Here is a 20,773-nt window from a genome sequence, read left to right on the forward strand (position 1 = left end):
AACTTATCTTGAAGACCTCAACGAAATAATCGTGAAATCAGGAATAAGATTTCAGGAAATATGAAAACGTGTCAGCAACATTAAGGTTAACAGTAACATATAATAAAACAAAAATAAAATATTGCACCAACCCACGTCATTTATAGTATGACGAAAATTGTACTAAAAACCTATTTCATATGCATATTGTGATAAATTTCACTTATTGTGTCACCCTGATTACACAGTTTGGTCATCATTTTTGTTTGAAATGGTGATATCTCGAAAGTATAAACTCCTCGCAAATATGCGCTTTCAATTGTATTGTGAAATCAGATATTTTCGTGGGGATGAAATTTCGTGAGTTCCCAACAAAACACAATTTTGTTGGTACATGGATTCGTGAATGAACCATTACCCATTTAAACGGAGAATCGCTTTATATGAAAATTGAAATCACTTTGTGGACCTGTGAATTCGTGGACTAGGATTATCCACGAAATCAACGAAATTAGAAACACCACGAAATTAGTGATATCACAGTATATAAAGCACGCGTTCATTAATATAGTGTTTTAGACATATGAGTAGACTGACTTAGTTTTGATTGCTATGTTTAAAGACGGTGGGGGATACATGTGTTATGTCTTATACATGTCATACATTTGACATCACAATTAACTTACTTTGTACATAAAACATGGATACATCTGTATAGGACAACGCAAGTGGACGCGAGTAAATGTCAATCAAATGTATTGTGAATACAGACAATTTGCCATGCTTAACCCTTTCGGGACCCCTATGTAACTTTAGTAGACTCTACCATACATTGATATGGATGAGTCCATTATGGTCTATAGTGGTTAAAGGGTTAAACATGGTAAAAATTTCGTGTTCCAATTTGATAACCGTAAGTGTAGGACAAAATTATATTTCAAACCATTAACAAGTTTTATGAATCAAGGTAAGAAATAACCATTGTGTTAAATGTCACGTTACAAATATTAGAATAAACGTCACGTGCGTTCGTTCCTATCACTTCTCATCGCAAAAGTAAGACTAAGAGATCTCTCCGTTATAATCACGTGCATTAAGTTAAAATCTAAGACCGTGTTCTCACGTGACAATGTCAAATATAACGATCTTGAAAAAGTAACCAAGGTCAAATATCGATATCCCATAATCATGCCTAGTGATAATAACAATGATATATTTTCATGCTATGTATATGTTATGCACACATATGAACACTACCGATTATCTCTATTTTACGGTAGTTAACGAATGGTGATAGCTAACATGTTAATGTTTTCAGAGAAGAAATGATGGCTGATACGAATGATTTATGAACCATGAAAAGGAGGCCACTATTGAAACAGGTTAATGTATTTCTTAATCAACGTTCAGAAATATTGCATATGACTCGCGTGTAATGTATTTAATCACAGATAAGGCAGTATATACGTGATAAAATTCCGCCGAATACGTAAACTAATCGTGTAAAATGTTTAAACTCCAGTAAGTATTACAATCAAAAAATGAAACATCCGAATATAGTTAACCTTCGCTATGTCGAAATCGTTAGGGTCATGACAATAACTTATATCGAATTGCCGTGGTACATTTATATACCAATTATATATGTATACATGAAAGGCTATTCGAAATATCCGAAATATTATAAATGAATAAGTATTCGAACTATTTGAATACATTGTAATGATTTTCAAAATGTATTCGATATATCCGTTTAAATATTTATTCATATATTAATGGATATTCGATATATCCAAATATACATAAAATATGTAAAAATATATTCGATATATCTGTAAGTATTCGATATATCCGATTTTATATAAATGGACTTACTCTTTCTCTTGTATTACATCCAATTAATTAAATGGGGATTTTGATATTTCGAATACCCCATTTATCTCGAGTCAAATATTCGTGCCACTTACAACTTCGGCATAAGGAAACTATACTATATGAAAATGTTGTTATATTTCTCATCGAAATATATGTGAAAAATAACATCAAAGTCGTGTAAACCACGCATATTAAATGACAGTTGTCTATCTCGCTCAGATTTAATATATTTCCATGATTTATAATTAAGCATACGTTAAACACTTAGTTTTGTATTAATAGCTGCATATTTTATGCTCGGACGTAAATTTGTACCACATGTTGCATGTGGCCCGTATTCTATAAATCTTTTCATCAATTTCTAGGGAATGTGTATTATATTTAATTTGTTGTAACCAGTTATCCGATACTCTTCAAATATCAACGGAAAATTGTTAACTTCGTTGGTATTTTACCAACTATTTTAGCCATCTATAAAAAGCAATGGCCCGATTTAGGGAAAACCTAGTAAATTTTCTAAAAATTAATTTCTATCAATTTTTTTTTTTGATGAAATTATATTTTATGACCTCATGTATATATAGCTAACAAAACTGTATAGCTTGATAGTATTTATGAGGATGGATGATTTTAATAGGACGACGGCAAAATCGGTTTAAAATGTCATCGTCATACTAAGTCTTAAACTTGTATAAGGTGTAACTCGAGTTTAATCAAAATATGTGCATTCGAGGAATACCACCTCTGTTAAAAGAACTGGGTAAAATTATAATTAAAAAAATCAACCATTTTATTTCAACAACTGTATCGGTAAATCTGAATCGCACATATTTTGGTAAATTTTGGAATGTTTGAAGTAAACAACGTTTAAATTTTAATAATAATAGCTGTCATCATTGTAAATTGATGCATATATTACGTATTTATTTCGTCCTTTTGATATCTCCAAATTAATTCTTGTAAAATTAATGGAATGTTTTGAAAACCATTGGACAAAATAACAACACAAGTAACAGTTTTGTATTTTCGAAAGAAATATCAAACAATGCAAGCTTCGTTTTTTCTTTTGAATATTTATAACAAAACTCCCGTTTAAAAAAAAAAAAAAATATATCAATGGAATTTGTCACGTTTCAATTTCCTGTATCAAGTTACAATGTTATGAGGTGCTATGGTAACCTCAGTGTCTATAAATTGTAAAAAATGGTTTAGATGTTTTACCGAATCACATAAGCTGAAATTGACTATGACCTATTTTTTGCGCGAATTTGTTTGAGTCGACCTTCATTTTTTAAGATTTTAAATTGAGAAAACCTTCAGCATCGATCTTGATAATGAACGTAAATGTTCAGCTCTTTTTTTATGATAATTCACATATCAAAAAGTTCAATAACAAATGTCTGAAATTTAAAGGAAAGGCAGTCTAATATTAACTAAATTTATATAAATTGACTTACTTACTGAAGGACGCGCGGACAACGTTACATTTGCATACGCCCATTAGATTACAACGTACGAAGGACATTTTAAAATATAAATTTCATGTTGTGATATGTATGTTTTGGAGACAATTATTTCTCTAATTCAATTGAAACACCAATCAAAATAAAACTATCAGATATTAAAACTTATTTAGTAATTTGATTTCCATGTGATTCTTTTACAAGAATTTGCTGAAGTCATACACTTTCTGTAATTTAATGCTTCGTAGATCAGATGGATTTCCATATTTTTGAATTTTTGATATTTTTTGGTAGGTCATAAAATATCAACATAAAACGATATAGTATATATATATAACCAATATACCACAAATAATTATATGGGTATTTTGTGTCATTTTAACATGTAACAAATACAAACCACATATGCAGACTGTCAATAACTAATTGTAGCAATGTTCTGTAGTTTGCACTTGTGACGTCATATGCGTACAAATTAAAATATATACAAATCCAGCAAGAAATGTCTACTGGAAAAATACGGACAATACTTTAAATTATTAGAAACTTTGCAGAATATACAATGTTTTGAATATAATAAATAATACAAGTAATGTACAAATGCTCAAACAGTCTAATAGATACATTATCTGTATACTACACTCACTAATACTAATAGGAAGAGCAAGCTTGCTAACAGGCAAACATACTACAATATATATATATATATTTCAAATAATTTAACGAATAAAATATGGATTCTTGCAAATTTTCTTTGAAATACATGATACCTTATGCTTTAATGCATATTTTCGGATACAATTAGTTAATTATAACAAACTCATCATTCTTTAATTACTTAGAACAGATATAATATATCTACTTTAAAAATTGATCGAATATTTTTTGTGCCTGGGAAATAGCATATCTGATAGAAATAATTCAGCGAGAATTTGCTTGGCGCCATTTGTAGAACTACCATTATGTTACGAAATAACCGCTCACAATCAAGACATCGTCTCAACCTGGAAACGACACCTTCACGATGTAGCTTAAAACAAACAAAACAAAAAAGTTCGAACCGTTAACTATCTGCAAAAAATGTTTTCGTCTCAAAACATTACCTAAGCCTTATTCTAAATCTCTAATAATAAACTGCAACGTTTTGCAGTCAATGGGAGATAACTTGAGAGTTATTATCCCTTTTTTAGCATCAGAATGCAGACTAAGTTGCTTCTAGGCAATTGCTATCCTTCATGTTTAAATGTTAACAATTAATATTTTCTCATTGATTACCACGTGCTCACATCAACGAGAAGCTTGTGACAGGAACACCGTAGCGTAAAGCGTGTGTAGATACATACAAAGATAAAAACAGTCTCGATAACAATGTCCAATGCTATTCTAAGAAACGTTTATTTATAAATCTGACTGGATACACAATTTTGTATATGATCATTACCGTTATGATAGTCATAAAAACTGGCAAACATTTTGTAAAAAGAAATTAATTCTTTGTCGCAGATTTTGGCATATCATTAATCTATCTTAGCATTTGATTTATGTATGACCAGTCAAATTCTAACTAATCGTGTCTAGAGAAAGCGTTGGCGGGGCATTAATGACACATCCGGGTATTTGTAATACTGGCAGTGAAGGGACTGACTAGGTTTATCTTAAAATATAAAACTTAAAATATTAAAAATATTTCAATTCAGCGTTTTTCGTGTAAAATAAATCAACGTATAAAATTCATCAACATGAAGGACAGAATATTATTTTAAGTTTTAAGAATAGCTGTCTGGAATATAAATAATATTTTCTTTTTTTCCCCAGTTATTTAGATGAAGTAGCTACACGTATAATATATCATATTGCACACAAAGTCCCTAATATCGTCCAAGAAATAAATAATGTAATAAATTATTCGAAAGTCGCAAACATTAATTGACAATATCATAAAAGTCCACATATATATAATATACGTCTTCAACACGAAAATTACTTCTGTTACAGACAAAAAGCTGTTTACCGAGTTTTACATACCCACACCTATAATATGTTGGTCAACCTTCCAACACGTCGTATTGTCGTTTTGGCCTCGTAACACTGATATAGCGGTTTAACGGCTTCATTTACTTTGTCTTTACCAACATTTGATATTCTCATGTTTACTAACAAGTTCATAATTTTCATTGTGACCATGCAAAGTAATTATAATCCTACTACACATAAAAATTTATCTGGAAATTTTAACATTTTGAGGATCATAACTCTTGTCAGTCAAATGAATATATATACACACTGATTTCAGTAGTATTAATAATTTTGACGCATGTCGCCTCGCTAAATTTCAAGCTATTTTTTTGTATCTTACAACTACAACCTGTCTCTTATCCGCACATATGAAACTGAATTGATCATTATTTGATGCAGTCTTTTGATAGGTAATCTTATAGTCAATTCAGTAGGTTCATTGTCTCCTCAAATAACGTACATCCGGTATGGCAATAGGACAAAGACACGATTTGATGACGTCATATATTATATTATGACATCATACATTTGCACCTCGGTTTATCCAATCATCTTAGTCTTCCCAGAACAAGGTGAGAAAATGCTTCTCATATTGAAAGGTAAGCCGTATTCCATTCTCCTTGCATCGACTCGTATATTCGTATAGCTACACAGGTAATAGCGATCATTTATTTTGTCCTTTTTTTAAGGACATTCGCACATTCTTGAATCTAGGGCCACAAAGCGTTCATATGAATGCTGACAGAAATGACGATGAATTAGTTTTCATTTCATGAGTGATGACGTCATTATGAATGGATGAAAATGGCGCGAAAGCAACAAGTGTAAGTGAGCAGCTCACGTTGACAACAACAGTAGTATCGGCGAAGGTCTCGACTGGCAGCTTGACCAGTGTCTTCAAATATCAAAATCACAACAAGGAATGATTTAATTAATAACGTGTTTTTTCTATTGCACTTTTTTATGATCCCGGAATGTAAAAGCAATTGAATTGATTACATTAGTGACCTCACAAGTCCAAGGTCATATTTTTAAAGGTAGAATAATTCCCTTAACAGACGCTTGCGCCCAACGTGAACATTCTTCTTTATTTGCAGAACTGCGCCTTCAAGACAAGAGTAGATAGTATATATCTACATATCTTGAAATGATGACTTTTCATTTGTTCCACATACAATCTAACAAAGATAACATCGCCCTACACTTCCTTATGGTTTCCGCATTTCGTCGTCCATTTTTGTTGTTGAAGAATAAGTTTTGCCGGCTTTTCTCATAATAAAAATCGTGGACTTTGAAGCATGGTAAGTCATTTAAACTTTTGCTCCCTAGACGATTGTTAAGTTTCCAAGTAACCTTTGACCTGTCTATATAGACGAGTGTGACGTCATTCGTGTAACCTTTGAACTCCTGTTATACGATAGTAAAGTCTTCAGTATATCCTTTGTCTCCTTTGTTCTTTCTTTGAGCAGAACTGCTGTCAGCAATTTCGTCATCATCAGGGACTGGGCGGTAATACCTTCAACAGTAGTAACAACATGAGATGAATCACCGGCAAAAATACTGAGTTTACAACGTTCAGACACACTAAGAGTGCTTTTTAATAAAGTTACATAACATGTTTATACGAGGAAGATAAAAGGTTTAATGGTATTTATTATGACCTTTCCTTATATTGGATTGCTGGTCAATTCTCACCTGTCCAACAGACTAACTGCATCTTCATCTTCCTCGGCCGGACTGGTCATAGACTGGCCGGCGAGCGACATGACTAGTGGACGGTGCTCGTCCGTGCCAGGAGTGGCTAATGCTGTGTCGTACCGGGTCCGCACGTGCGGGGTACTCCGACCTACTGTCCTCATACCTAGAAAAAGATACAGAACGGAAATAGATAATGTCGTTCTCACCACTAGTAAAAACATGTAGCATGTTCATAGATAACATCAACGTACAACTATGAGAGGACAAATCAAAGTTATTGATAACTTAAAATACATAGCATTGGTATTGGTGGGGACCATTGGAAACACATGATGGGTTGGATCTCATTCTAAAGGTGCTTAATTATGAGATGTGGTATATGTACATGTACATTCTCTCGTATATCCTGTAAATGTCGACAGGCGTGTTACAGTCCCACCGAATCAAGACAACGAATTCAATCAGTAAATAGGAGGCTTGTTTTGGATAATATGCAGTCATCTTGTTGTCCCTAGGGAATAGTCTCTAGTCTATATACACTATATACACCAAGTAAACAATCGGTGTTGTAAATTATTGGTCATACAAGCAAAGTACTTTCAAAATGTACTTGTTCGATTATACCAATTATCTACATGCAACTTAAATGCATTTGCAAAATAGAAGTCTATGCCGTTTTCATATATTTATAAAATAAAGGTGACAGAGTACATACAGTACTAGTCATCAAAACGTCACATGGGATCACTTATTGGTTGTGTAACAAGAACCTTTCATAATCCATACTTACTAAGCTGAACAAAACGTTAAAAATACCTAACTTTAAAACATCGTTTTTCTCTCAAAAAATACAGATTTTCACTCATTGCATGAGGTTGCTTAATCAAATTGCAGTAAGAAGGATTCTTTATCAGTATTCAATGTAATAGATGTTTTATTAAGCATTGAAAAAACTTGTATTGACAATCATCTAACTTTCTTCAGTTTCTTATCGATAGTGATGGCAATTTAAAATGTGATGTTCTTTTGTATGTGATCGATGTGTGTACCTTCTGTTCTAATTGATCGACCTTTACCTTTTCTTGACATATTGTTTCCCACTGTTTGTGATCAGTTTACTTTGTTACTGATTAATTTCTACAATTTTTTTCTTAAAATGATCGATATTTTTCCTTTACTGTTAATGATCGATATTCATATTTTTATAACGTGATAAATATTTTCGTTCTTTCTTTTAATGATCAAGATCTATTTTTTTTCCTTTAGTGATCGATATTTATCTTTCTTCTGTTTGTGATCGATATTTAAATTTAATTTTAGTGATCGAAATGTACGTTTCTATTGTGCATGATCGATATCTAGGTTTTTGCTAGTTATCGGCATTAAGTGATCGACATCTTACTTTCTACTGTTTATATACAATATCTACCCTTTTATTAGCAAACGATTCATACCCTTCTACTAGCAAGCTATATATACCCTTATATCATAATTTATTATTATTTTCCGTGAAATTGATTATGACGTCAGATAGATCTCACATCATATACGAAAAATGTAATAAATAAAAAGTTAACGCTTTCCTTTTATCATTTCACTCGTGCAGCGGAATATTTCAGTGATTGCACTCGTCCCTTTGTAGCTTGATCCTGAATATGTGAAGCTATGTTAGGCACATTTGTGTAATACAGAAATACAAACGACATATACCCTTCTATTAGTGAAATATGTCTACCTTTCTTATGTTTCTCGGCTGCCTTTCGGTAAGACTGGTAGGCGCCGTCTAGCGGACTAATGGAGTGTGGTGAGTCACGCCCACCAAATGTGTACGTGACCTCTTCACTGCTGGTGGTACTTGTCCTACTGTGGGTTCTGTGAATCAAAAACATTACATTGTATGTATTTATATTTCATGTTCACTTCCTTTCAGAACAACAAGGTAACGAAGTTTACAGCTGAATGTAATAGGTACAAACAAGTAGACAATATTTGTGTCATTTTCAACATCGAAACATACTACTTTAAGCACCTTTCAAAAGAACTATTCAATAAAAACCACATGCTAGCATGCATTTTACAGAATTATCGTTGTTCGAATTTCAAAAGTTTGAAATTAGAGATAAAAAAAAGAAATAAGAAAAGATGCAGGAGTCGCACACATAATATTTACACTGCAAAGCCTACACTTTCACCAAATTTTGAATCGGAAAGTATAAAATTGTACAGCATTATAACGAGTGATCGATTTATTTGCCGAAACGTTTTAGAATAAAATGACAGGGGGAGTAACTCTAAGCTAGAAAATCTGCTTCCGATAATACTTCATCTTCTATTTAGAAAGGAAAATACCCAAATGCGAACTTTTTTTTTTTTTTTTTTTTGTGCGAGTATAACTGATGCAGTGGTACTTTTTGCCTTTATGTTCGGAAACTTCTTAATCCGGTAGATTTGTTTCTAAAATATTAAAGTTGTCCAGATATGAATAAATTTAACGTTGTCTAGATATGAACTACTTATCATTGTTTTTACATAAAATTCTTTAAAAAGACTTTTCGACATACCAACTTTCACAAGTTTATCTATATTGTACTTATGAGATAATACCACTTGATCTATATACATATATGTGAAACTGTGTCATTTCGTTAACCAATCACAACTTATGATTTTATTCATTTTTGTTTCTTTAACACACTGACCTTGGTACGAATGCTGGAATGATTTGACGCTTGGCGATTGTCCCGCGCTGTTTGCCGCGGTGGCGACCACGTGTTCTGCGCGGGTGGAACGTCTCGCGTGGAGCGTCTGTGGTTTCTCGATCCGTTGTGTCACTCTCTGCTTCCTTCTTCATGGAACGTTTAGGTTTCCCTTGGGCACCTGTATCGCCACCAACATAACAGTTCATATGATAAGTATGTCTATAAATATGTGGTTTTCCTGATACAATAGAACAGTGACGAAACTACTTAACTGTTCGCGTACTGGATAACCCCGAAAGTGGTATCATCGAAAAATATTTCATAACCATCAAACGAGAGAGAATGAAAAAAACATCAAATGTTTTAAATTATAAAGTATTGTGGATATTTGGAAAACTTGACAAACATGAAGTTTGTTCCTAATTAAAACATTAAGATGTACGCTGAAAATAAATATTTGCTGCTCAAGATGAACTAATTCTTAATTGGCGTCTGCCCATTGCAACAAGCAGAACACTGCACCAAAGCATCCAAAGCAATACTGTGATCAGTTCTAATTACACTGTATCTTAGAAAGTTTAGAATGATATTACTATGCGAACTACCCACACTAATTATATATATAAATACCGGGACACTTACACTCGTAGCCTGGGACCTCGCACGCTGCCTGTCGCTGCTCGTTTGGTTTAGGTGGAGACTGGGTGAACTGTACGATACCAGGCTCCGTGGCTACTGAACTATCTGTTGGGCCAGAGCTCGAGTCCTGGGGCGACTCGTACACTACCGGAGGGGGAGGGTTTTTCCGTGCGTTCTCCAAGGCCTCCAGCAGTTCGTCACGGCTAGATGATACTGTCGTTACGCTCGAGATCACACTGTGTCTCTGACTTCCTGTTTAATAGCAAACGTTGAAACTAACCAACATGAACTATGGTTTTCGTCATACATGTATTAAGATGGTATTGTATCATAAGCAAATCTGTATTCATGATTAAAACTGAAATTGTAATCTTGACGTCATATTTAACATTTTCCCTGTGTCAGTTAATTACAAGTACGTCTCCTTTCTGTCCCATTTAAATTCATTTCCATTATAACATTTTTACGCTGTAATAAATTAAATGAATGAAGCTACCTTCACAAAAAAAACGTGAGACACTGACTCTATGATACATTTACTTACCTTTCTCATCAGAGCTTCCATGTGACCCTGATTTTGATTTGCCGTAAGTACTGTGTGGCCTAGGTGGGCATTGTGTAAACAGAGCGTGGATCTGTTCCGCACTGGCGTACTTCCGCGGACTTAATATCAGTCCTTTATTATAATAAAAAGAAAACAGCGTGACAAACGTGTTCCCAGTTTCGTTATTCATACCTATCATGCATAACGGTATAAGTGCATTTAGTTCATCTTTCTTTATTGATAATTTAATAAATGCTTGATTATCAAGCAAATATATAACTAAGCGGAAGATGGGTCCCACTTTCAAAATTTCAAAAACACAATTTGTTGTATCAATAGCTGCTATTGACATTATCGTGATTTAAATCATCTGTATGTTTGAATAGGGTTTATTCTGTAGCACGAAGAAATAGCGCAGCACATATTTATGATGTTGGTATGATCAGATTTATTTATATCACCTTGTAGCGATAGGTGGAGGATTTCAAAGCTCTGTCGTTCGGTAATGTTTCAAGTTTTACTACGAAGAGATTTAATGATTATGGTTATTGGAGTTGAGCTAACCTTGGTTGTCGTATCCGGCCTGTTTGGCACTTTGGTCCCGCATAGGCACTAGGGGAGGGTTGGGGTCCCTCGCCTCATGTTCGGCTTTGTGGAAAAATGGGACGTACGGTTCTGACGGAGTTGACATCTAAATTATAAAAATAACATTTCAACAATTCGTATTTGAGTAGGCTGAGGATGAAGTGACCTAACAAGATGTATTATTGTGGTAAATAATTACACAGTATAGCTTTACAAATGCACAATCGTTCAAAGAAACCTATCATTTAGGTACGTAATGGAACCAATAGGGACAATACAGGTATTAAATAAGTTTGATTTAAATACTAAACTATAATTAGAAAAGTCGAAAAACATGCAATAGAAAAAAATGTTAACCAAATATCAAGTACATAATTTACAGGAAAATGTATTATATATAGTGAAATCATTTTAAATCATGCTTTAAACTGACGTCAAAGGAAAACAACAAAAATTTTCAAACATAAATCTTAAAGATATCACCATAGTCTATCAGGTTACGTACACATTTCTGCGCCTGCGCCTTCTCCAGACTGATGTCGTCAAACTCGGGTAACATCATGTCGTCATTTCGCCCCATATCATTCTTCTCTACCAACACCTGTTTGAGCTGGTTAAATGTGGCGTAAGGATTGATGTTTCCGTCCTCGTCTGGAAAAAGAAAATCACACAATACAGAATTGTCCGCAAAACTTGATATCAAAACAAAATAAGATCACGTGATAAAAGTAAGACCAGTTGTTTCAAAAGGGTAAGCGTCGCTTGTGCTTCATCGACGAGACCCCCGAGAAAACACAAGAACGCAAATAGGGAATGACTTTTAGAATGTGCAGTATGGGGAAAAAGATAATACGAGTTTTAATGGTGATTGTTTCCATGATTGTTTAATTGTAAAATCCCTTATTTGAGGTGGTAATCAAGGGAGACAAATCCTAAACGGTTTGTTTTCTAATTACCTGTTCCGGATCTATCAAACGATCCATTGTCGCTATTGGTTTTACTGTTGTCATGGAGACCGAACCACGTGTGACTGTTGCCTGTTAGGTTGTCGTCCGAGTTCAAAGATATCAAAAGGTTTACATTCCTCTTGCCAAACGGCTCGGAGTTCCCACTACTACTATCAAGGTCAAGATTTAGGCGCTTGTCAAGGTCATTCATCAAAGACGTTTCTGCTGTTATATCTCTTCGTAGGTTCGAGGCGTTTTCTGCGGAACGACAGAAGAATAAATAAATTATCAAGAACTTACACGAGCAGAAAGTCACTAATCAATGAGAAATATTTTGCTTCTTATCATAAATTATAACAATGACGTATTGTATTTCATTGAACAGAGTTATCTACCTTTGATGTGATGCATTTCTCTCCTCCTTCTGCAGTAGAGGAGTATTCCAACGGTCATAACACACAGCGCCACTATACCAGCACAAAGGGGAATAATTATGTGCGCCTTTTCATAAAATCGCGTCTCCATTTTTCTTGCGACGTAGATAGGCATAATTGTACCTGAAACAAAATTAAACAGATTACGTAGAAAACAATTTGCGTAAAAATTCACAAAGCATTTGATGTATATTACAAAAGTTATGAATTCGAAAATATCCTACTATATCAATTTTTCAAGTGACCGGATTACGAAATAAACAAACTTATTTGGAAGTGTTAAACTTTATTTTGACTTCTAGGATATCAAATTATATAACACATTGTAAAGGGTCTTTTGTTTATTTTTTTTAAGACTGACATTTGTCAGTTAAAAAGTAACAGCTTTTCGGCAGATTTAAATAGATCTACCACTGCATGCGAAGCTCTCGCGGTAATTGCCTACTAAAAATTATAATATTATTAAATTTTAGAAAAATCAAAGTAACGTTAAGTTCTCCACAAATATCAACAAATCTAGCAAGTTAGTTGCAGTACAGAATACCTCGTTATACTTACATCATTTATCCAGAGACATATTGACGTTATAAAGAGGTTTGGCGGTAAAATGTTGTTAACATATAAACCTATTTTTTCAGAAAAAAACCGATAAAGGGACCTTGAAATATGTTAGCGGTAAGTGAGGGATAAAATTTGTGGGAGAATTTTCATTTCAGGAGGGTAATTAGGTCATACACTGTAGCAGTGATAACAAGTAGACAAAGAAATACTTACTTCCGTGGTAGGTAAGCGTGGCGAACTTGAGGTGACTTTCTGTTGACCCAGCGTCGCTGTGGGCGGTAACCACCATCATGTACCACGTGGCAGGATGCAGGTCTTGCACAGTGAAACTCGACTGAAGGAATCAATGAAACGTTTTGTTACTTATAAAGTCATTAAAAAGGTAGCTTACAACATGTGTTAAACATTGGTTATTCAATTATAACATGTTAACAAATGTTTGTTTGTTTATGGGGAAAGGGCCTAAGGACATATTATTAAGAAAAGCATTTATTCGAAGATGAAGGAAGGATAATTCAGAAAGAAATGGGTAGAATAGAGCAGGGGTATTGTAGGGCCTCCTATACTATGCAATGGTTTCTTTGGTCCTAATGTTTCCTCCTACTCCGGAATAACTGTATATAGACTTATATGATGCTGCAAATGGAAAGAAAAAACCCGCAAGCGTTTATGCTGGAACACCCGGAACGTAACTCCAGCAAGCAGCATAATGTGTTAATGTGGCCAGCTGAATGCATGAAATAGTACAAAATAGTTAACTATAAGAATAACTAAAACTAAGAATTAAAAAAAAAAATATCAAAGTGTCACCAAAAATATAATTTCAACTCGAAATCGATAAAACTATGACAAATATGAACAATGGGAAGATTTACTTGGAATAGGACCAAATGTTCCGGAAGAAAAAGCGCTTTCCTTTTCGTTAACATACACAAAATCCCCTTACCGTGTTCCTGTTAACGCTGTTGGAAACTTCGACCACCTCATCGTCGCCCCATACCTGGTACTTTACAGAGTAGAACCGGATAGGACAACCGGCAGTTTTCCATGACGTCATGTCAAGGTCAACAGAGGTTGTATTTATGGATCTGAGGAGCTTGCTCTGAGGAGGCATGATGGGAGCTGCAATTGGCAAGGCAATGTGGCGAAATGTAAACAAACCTGGCATTAGACCAATTTCAATAATTAAACAGATAGATATAGTAAAGACAAATATATTATGACCTTGTCCAACTAAATAATATCCTAATGCTCCAGAAAGTATGTTTTTTATCTGTGATAAAACATAGACATATTGAAACTTAGCATGTCGTATTCAATTGAAACTGTAAATTAACATGAATCAGGTGATTAATATGCTTTGACAACGTACGTGTAAATTCATTGTTGAAAATGGGTTCAATTTTCATATTTGTTTTTATAATACAACTACATTAACGATTGTCTAAAATGGACAAAAACTTACAAAAGCATTTCAGGTTTTTTTGATGAGATTTTTTTATGTTTTGATATGATAATAGTATATGCTTACTTGATCCATTGGTTTGGACAGTTAGTTGTACACTACTGATACTGGTACCAAGCCTGTTAAACGCCGATATATAGAACCTGTACACGGTACCACACAACAAGGCCGAGGCCGTGTACGTCCGGTTTAAGGCTCCAAGTTTCATCTTTCGCCAGGCCTCGAACTCCTTCTTATAGTTCAACTCAAACCCTGTGATACAGCAACGAGAAATTATATATGGTTTAAGTCAGGTGGTACTAACAATGCTTTGTAATACTGAGGTCAATCATCGTCCTAAGCTGTTATGATAAAACTAGAACAATTTTTGTTAAAAATAAAATGATCACTAGAAATAATACGTAACAGAACATGTATTTAAAACCTTAATTTGTCCGTGCAGAAAGTCATAAAAAGTAAACATCACTGCAACATATGGCCAATTCATGGTACTTAATGAAAAAGAATAAAATGCTTGTCTGAAGTTTTCTCAAATACATGTTACAAATACAGTTTAAGACGATAAGACGAACTGTATACATATTCCTTTAAAACATTGCCAATGTTGGCTATAATCGAACAATTTATCCTTCAACTAGCTATAGTATGCCATGGACATACATATACATGGACATGGAATGTCCGTCACTGTGTCAAAGTAAAAAAAAAAAAAAAAAAAAAAAAAAAATTTTTTTTTGGNAGGTGAGAATATATCAGTACGCGACCACTGTTTTGTATAAATAATTTCAGGTTAGTAACAGCATTTGTCTGACCTTGAATAGGGCTCCCGCCATTACTGCTTGACCTCCAGTTGACCTGTATGGTGGACGACGTTGTGGCGGCAATGAACAACTTCGGAGGTTTGGGAGGAGCTAAAAATAGATTATTTGGACAAAATGTTAAAACATGTTTTTGTTTTTCAAACAATCTAGTAATTTCATGATTATATAATAAGATCGTTCATATACTCCTTACAGATGAAAAGTGTAACTTAATTGAATTAGATCATTTAAAATCACCGAAAAGTATTTGAAATAATATATAATAAGATCGTTCATTCACTCCTTACAGATGAAAAGTGTAACTTTATTGAATTAGATCATTTAAAATCACCGAAAATTATTTGAAATAAATTTCTTGAAATTTTGAAAATCTGTAAATATAGATATATTTTGGCAATTTCTATCTTTTAATTTTCTGACAGAATAAATATCCACACTAAGCTCCGGAATGTGTATTTATGCTGGTTAGCATCCACATCATATTGCGAATTCATAATACATGACTTTGATGGTTCGTACCGTACATTTCATGTCATGCAATTCAAATAAATAACAGACAATTTTTGACAAACAAATTCTATAGATATACTAAATGAAAAAAATCAAAATAGTAATCCATTTAAAAGGTTTAAGAAAAACACGTCATAGACTGTAAGAAAATACGGGAGAAAAAGAGGATGGTGATTATTCGGAAACCACAAAACATGCAGAAGATATCCACGTCTTTTATTGTTAACGACGGAATAAATAATTGTTCATTATAATTTTCGTTTGAAAAATAGACCTAGAGCAATTATAAATGCATCTATCTTATTTACTTTCGCTAGCGACATCAGATAAAAAGTCATATTATCTGCTAATCCGGAATGACATTGAGCATGCATGTTTTTCTATATTTGAATAAAATATTGAACTTTATGAACATGCATTGTTATCATATATATATCTATAGTAACGCAACTGCTAATATCGTCGTTCTATAACTTATAATTCTGGGCATGCATTATTTCATATGGTAATATTATTTTTCTTACTTTTGTTTTTTGTAACTTTCGACTTAATTTTTTAGAAAGTCATTCTAATTTTATCAAAAGAAAAAAACGAACAAATCCGGAAGATGAAAATATTAATACTAAAGAATTAATATTTATTTTTCACAACGCAGACTAATTAATTAAAAGAAGGGGGAGTGGGGGAATGTAGTAGGGGAACAAAATGTTAAGATAAAATTTCTGTTAATCTAAAGCTATGAGTGCAACTATTTTTTATTTGTTAAAAACAAAATTCATATAAGATTTCTTTCCTTTCTTTCCTTTGCACATTTTAAATTATTATCATTATTAAATAAACAACAAACATAAACAACTGTTCATGTAGAAAAGAAAACACCACAAAAGGAAGTTGATAACCGTTAAGGATGGTATACCAACTCAACATGCTGATGGTATTTTTATTCTATCAGAAAAATGCAAGCGTTGTTGTATTATATTATTCACATTTCATATCAGTTTTCGGACATAATGAAATTCACTCATAGAGAATTGATATGAGTGAAGGTCGGTTAAAATAACCTTATACAAAAACAATACCATCAGAGTTGTCAAGAGGTTTAGAAGAAATCAGGGAAAATGAAAAAGATGACAGTATAATATCAAAATAATATCAAACTCGTCAGTACAGCTATGTTACTCACTTCCAAGTTTTTCGCTGACTGATGTTAGTAGCATTTAAAGAAATGTAAGCAATATAACTACTATATTCATTGACACAGTTAGTGTAACAATAACCATTATTATAGTGAAGATATATTACATCTTAGTAAATACTAGACCCCTAAAAACGTTTTTGACATGCGGATTTCGATTTCCAAATATTTTTTTAAACATTTGAATTGATTGAGAATTAATTTATGAAATCAAGGATTTAAGGCTTGTAAGTATCTAATATTTATCAATTTAATGTAAAAAAAAATCCAATATTCAACATCTGACCTATATATTATAACTGTTATCCTAGAAAGAAAATGAATATCAGAATATCACTTTGAAAATAACTTCATAAACAATGTTTTGTGGAGAATTCTTTTAACAATCAGTTATGTACATTTATGCCCATGCTTAGCCTCATACATAACAAGTTTTCGATAGGAGTTTTCATCCTGTACAAAATGCATAACCATTCAAATGACTATTTGTCAGAACATACACGTGCTTACAGTTTGTCATTTTCTGTTTGTACTAGTTTAAACAAAAATCCGATCCTATCAACAGGTATTAAAAAATCTTTCAATATAACAAAATCTCATACTATAACAGAATCTGGCACATTTTCATCAAATGAAATTCAATATTGATAATAAACAAGTAATTAGATGTTAGTTTTTTTTATTAGTTGTGCATGGTACAAAAGCAGCGTAAAGACAGTGACATTTGTATACACGTGACCATTCTTACCTTGTACACTGATGGCAAACACGATGGAATCAGACCCGAACACGTTCTCAGCCGTGCACGTGTAATTAGCAGCGTCCCCACCCACAACAGAGGTTATATATAGGGAACCATTCTGTAGCACCTGTATCCTGTCATTCACCACAACCTCACCGCCTCTATAGTAAGACGTAAAAACAAAGTATGTTATCAACTTATTTCACTTTTATATACAAAAGAGTATAACATTAATTTCCTTCAAATACTGTATGTATCTTGTCCCCTATTAAAGCCTCAACGCGTTTACAATAACAAGGATCCTCATTCCACAGCACAGTGATATTTCGTTTATACAGCGAGTTATTTTAACCAAAGGTACAGTTTCAGCATTTATAAAAATTACTGCAAATTGTGGAGAGAGAGAGAGAGAGAGAGAGAGAGAGAGAGAGAGAGAGAGAGAGAGAGAGAGAGAGAGAGAGAATACACTTTGAACATCTGTCGAGTTAAACCTCGTTATGCTGCCATCAATTAACCAGAGAAATATTGACGTTTTAAGGGGATTTTGCGATAAATTGAGGGAAAGTTATAAAGTTTCTCCAGGAAAAGAGCAAAGGAACGTTGAAGTATGAAGACGAGGGCCATTATATTGAAGTTTTGCTGTCATGAAGTCTTCCACCTACCTCATCATCCACTTGACCTTTGGAGCAGGGTCACCAACTACCATACACGGTAAGGTCACAGGGTGTTGCCATGGTATCGTCAATACGTCCGAGAAACTAGCGATCCTGGCCGCAACTTTAATAACAGCGTATACTAGTTAGTATATGGCATCCCTATGTCAGTCCAATACATTGCTTTATTTGATATAATAAAATACTTTTATTTAATGTCCAATGCTAAACTATTTCAGTACAATCGTATGATTACATGACCAACATAGCATATAGTAAATACACCAACTAACAGAATATAAAATGACGCCTATTGTAACGTAAGAATTAGGAAAATAAATATGCCCGTGCTACATTGCATTTAAGATTATAGAAACGACTACAAATTGCGAATTCGTTATTTGAGAATATTCACATATATTCTGCGATAAAATGATTTTGAATTTGTTTTTGTTTGATATAGAATTGCGGTAAAGGTGCGCTAAAATGGAAACTGCTACACTCCTGTCATATGTAGTAACGACAAGGACATGGATAAACAATGATCGTTTGCTTGAGGTCATGTACTGTATGTCTCTGTTAGAATATATACATATACACATTACAACATCTCCTGAAACTCGTAGAACATCCGTTTTAACATATTATCAATATCAGCAAAATATAAACATTGTTATGGTTCGGAGTGATTAATGTCAAGCATATTATGTATATTTCCAGATTCAAAACTGAAATCGCATGTGTATTCAACGTTCTTCGTTGGGTGGTATCTTGAGTACTACCTTCTCTGTAATAGGATCTTAGACCAAATATTTTGGCAAAATATCAATGTAAAAGGTGAAGACTGATGGGTGTGGTCGATGCTACTGAGGAACATAGCGGAGACTTGCAATAGCTAAAATATCAACTAGATATGTACCTTTATCTAGTGGAGAAGCCTTTGCCACATGCGTTCTCTCCCCTTCCCCGATCCGGGTCGTTGCAGATACTTGTACAAACACGTCCATGTTAACGGGAAGCTCTGACATCAGGTATGTTGTCAGGGTGGGGGTCACGTCAAGTGCAGCATCCTGGTGGTAAATAGTATATATCTTTTATAACTCATTGGTACTTACTATAATGATACTCGAGTTAGCGCATCCGGAATTTTCAGTCGCTAATTATTATAGTACGTTTACCGTTACTTTTATTGTAATAAACTTAATAAAGAAAACTTATCTTTAAGTTAATATTATTTTCCGTATTACATTAGAAGGAAACAAGTAAATAGTAGATAGCATTCCTTCTTAATTCTATTAAATGTGATAAACACTACATTTACGACTATCTACTGTAAGTATACCTCCGTTAGTGCAGTTGTAATGAAGTACATTCACCATTTAAGCAATACGCATCTTTCCTTTTTAACTTAATAAATACATCTTTCCTTTGAGTTTATACTACTTATGAAGTTTATTCATGTTTATTTAACTCCAATGAAAAACAATAAATGCTGAATACAATTCCTTCTTTACACTTTACGTACCTGTGATGTATCGGATCCATTACGCACGTATAGGGTGTACTTATTAAGTAGGCCGTTACTATGGTGAGGTGGTTTCCAAGCAACCAAAACGGAACTGGAATTAACAGGTAGGACTTTGATGTTTGCTGGTCTCTCAGGAACTGTAAGGTAGATAATACAATAATCCTGATATAATACAATCCGTATATATTTGCACTGGTCTCTCAGGAACTGTAGGGTAGATAGTACAAGAATCTTGATATAATAAAATTAGTATATATTTGCAGTATATATAACAATGTATATACGCATGAACTACATAAATGCTCATAAACGCAAATGTAAACTATTTTACTAATGTTTATATTGTACATTATAAAGTGGTACATTCTGAACAAAAACAGACTTTACCTATAGCATATGTCTTATATAATTTCGTCGTG

At 33.4% G+C, this 20,773-nt stretch overlaps 1 protein-coding gene across 1 annotated transcript in view; it reads right to left on the bottom strand.

The window, feature by feature from the left end:
* Positions 1-3,636: 3,636 nt before the first annotated feature.
* LOC110465678 (Down syndrome cell adhesion molecule homolog) overlaps positions 3,637-20,773 on the bottom strand; it is a 109,771-nt gene continuing 92,634 nt past the window's right edge. The window contains exons 21-39 of the mRNA XM_021521643.1: positions 20,352-20,491; positions 19,746-19,896; positions 18,836-18,950; positions 18,180-18,334; positions 17,420-17,437; positions 15,718-15,816; positions 14,972-15,157; positions 14,387-14,562; positions 13,654-13,774; positions 12,841-13,002; positions 12,455-12,703; positions 12,004-12,149; positions 11,478-11,604; positions 10,914-11,045; positions 10,373-10,621; positions 9,731-9,908; positions 8,767-8,903; positions 7,029-7,194; positions 3,637-6,849 (exon numbers count right to left, since the gene is read on the bottom strand). Coding sequence (XP_021377318.1) covers positions 6,744-6,849; positions 7,029-7,194; positions 8,767-8,903; positions 9,731-9,908; positions 10,373-10,621; positions 10,914-11,045; positions 11,478-11,604; positions 12,004-12,149; positions 12,455-12,703; positions 12,841-13,002; positions 13,654-13,774; positions 14,387-14,562; positions 14,972-15,157; positions 15,718-15,816; positions 17,420-17,437; positions 18,180-18,334; positions 18,836-18,950; positions 19,746-19,896; positions 20,352-20,491 — 2,813 coding nt within the window. The 3' untranslated portion in view covers positions 3,637-6,743. The remainder of the gene's footprint in view (positions 6,850-7,028; positions 7,195-8,766; positions 8,904-9,730; positions 9,909-10,372; positions 10,622-10,913; positions 11,046-11,477; positions 11,605-12,003; positions 12,150-12,454; positions 12,704-12,840; positions 13,003-13,653; positions 13,775-14,386; positions 14,563-14,971; positions 15,158-15,717; positions 15,817-17,419; positions 17,438-18,179; positions 18,335-18,835; positions 18,951-19,745; positions 19,897-20,351; positions 20,492-20,773) is intronic.

This window comes from Mizuhopecten yessoensis, unplaced genomic scaffold (genome assembly GCF_002113885.1).
Source record: "Mizuhopecten yessoensis strain PY_sf001 unplaced genomic scaffold, ASM211388v2 scaffold11097, whole genome shotgun sequence".
Lineage (NCBI taxonomy): Eukaryota > Metazoa > Mollusca > Bivalvia > Pectinida > Pectinidae > Mizuhopecten > Mizuhopecten yessoensis.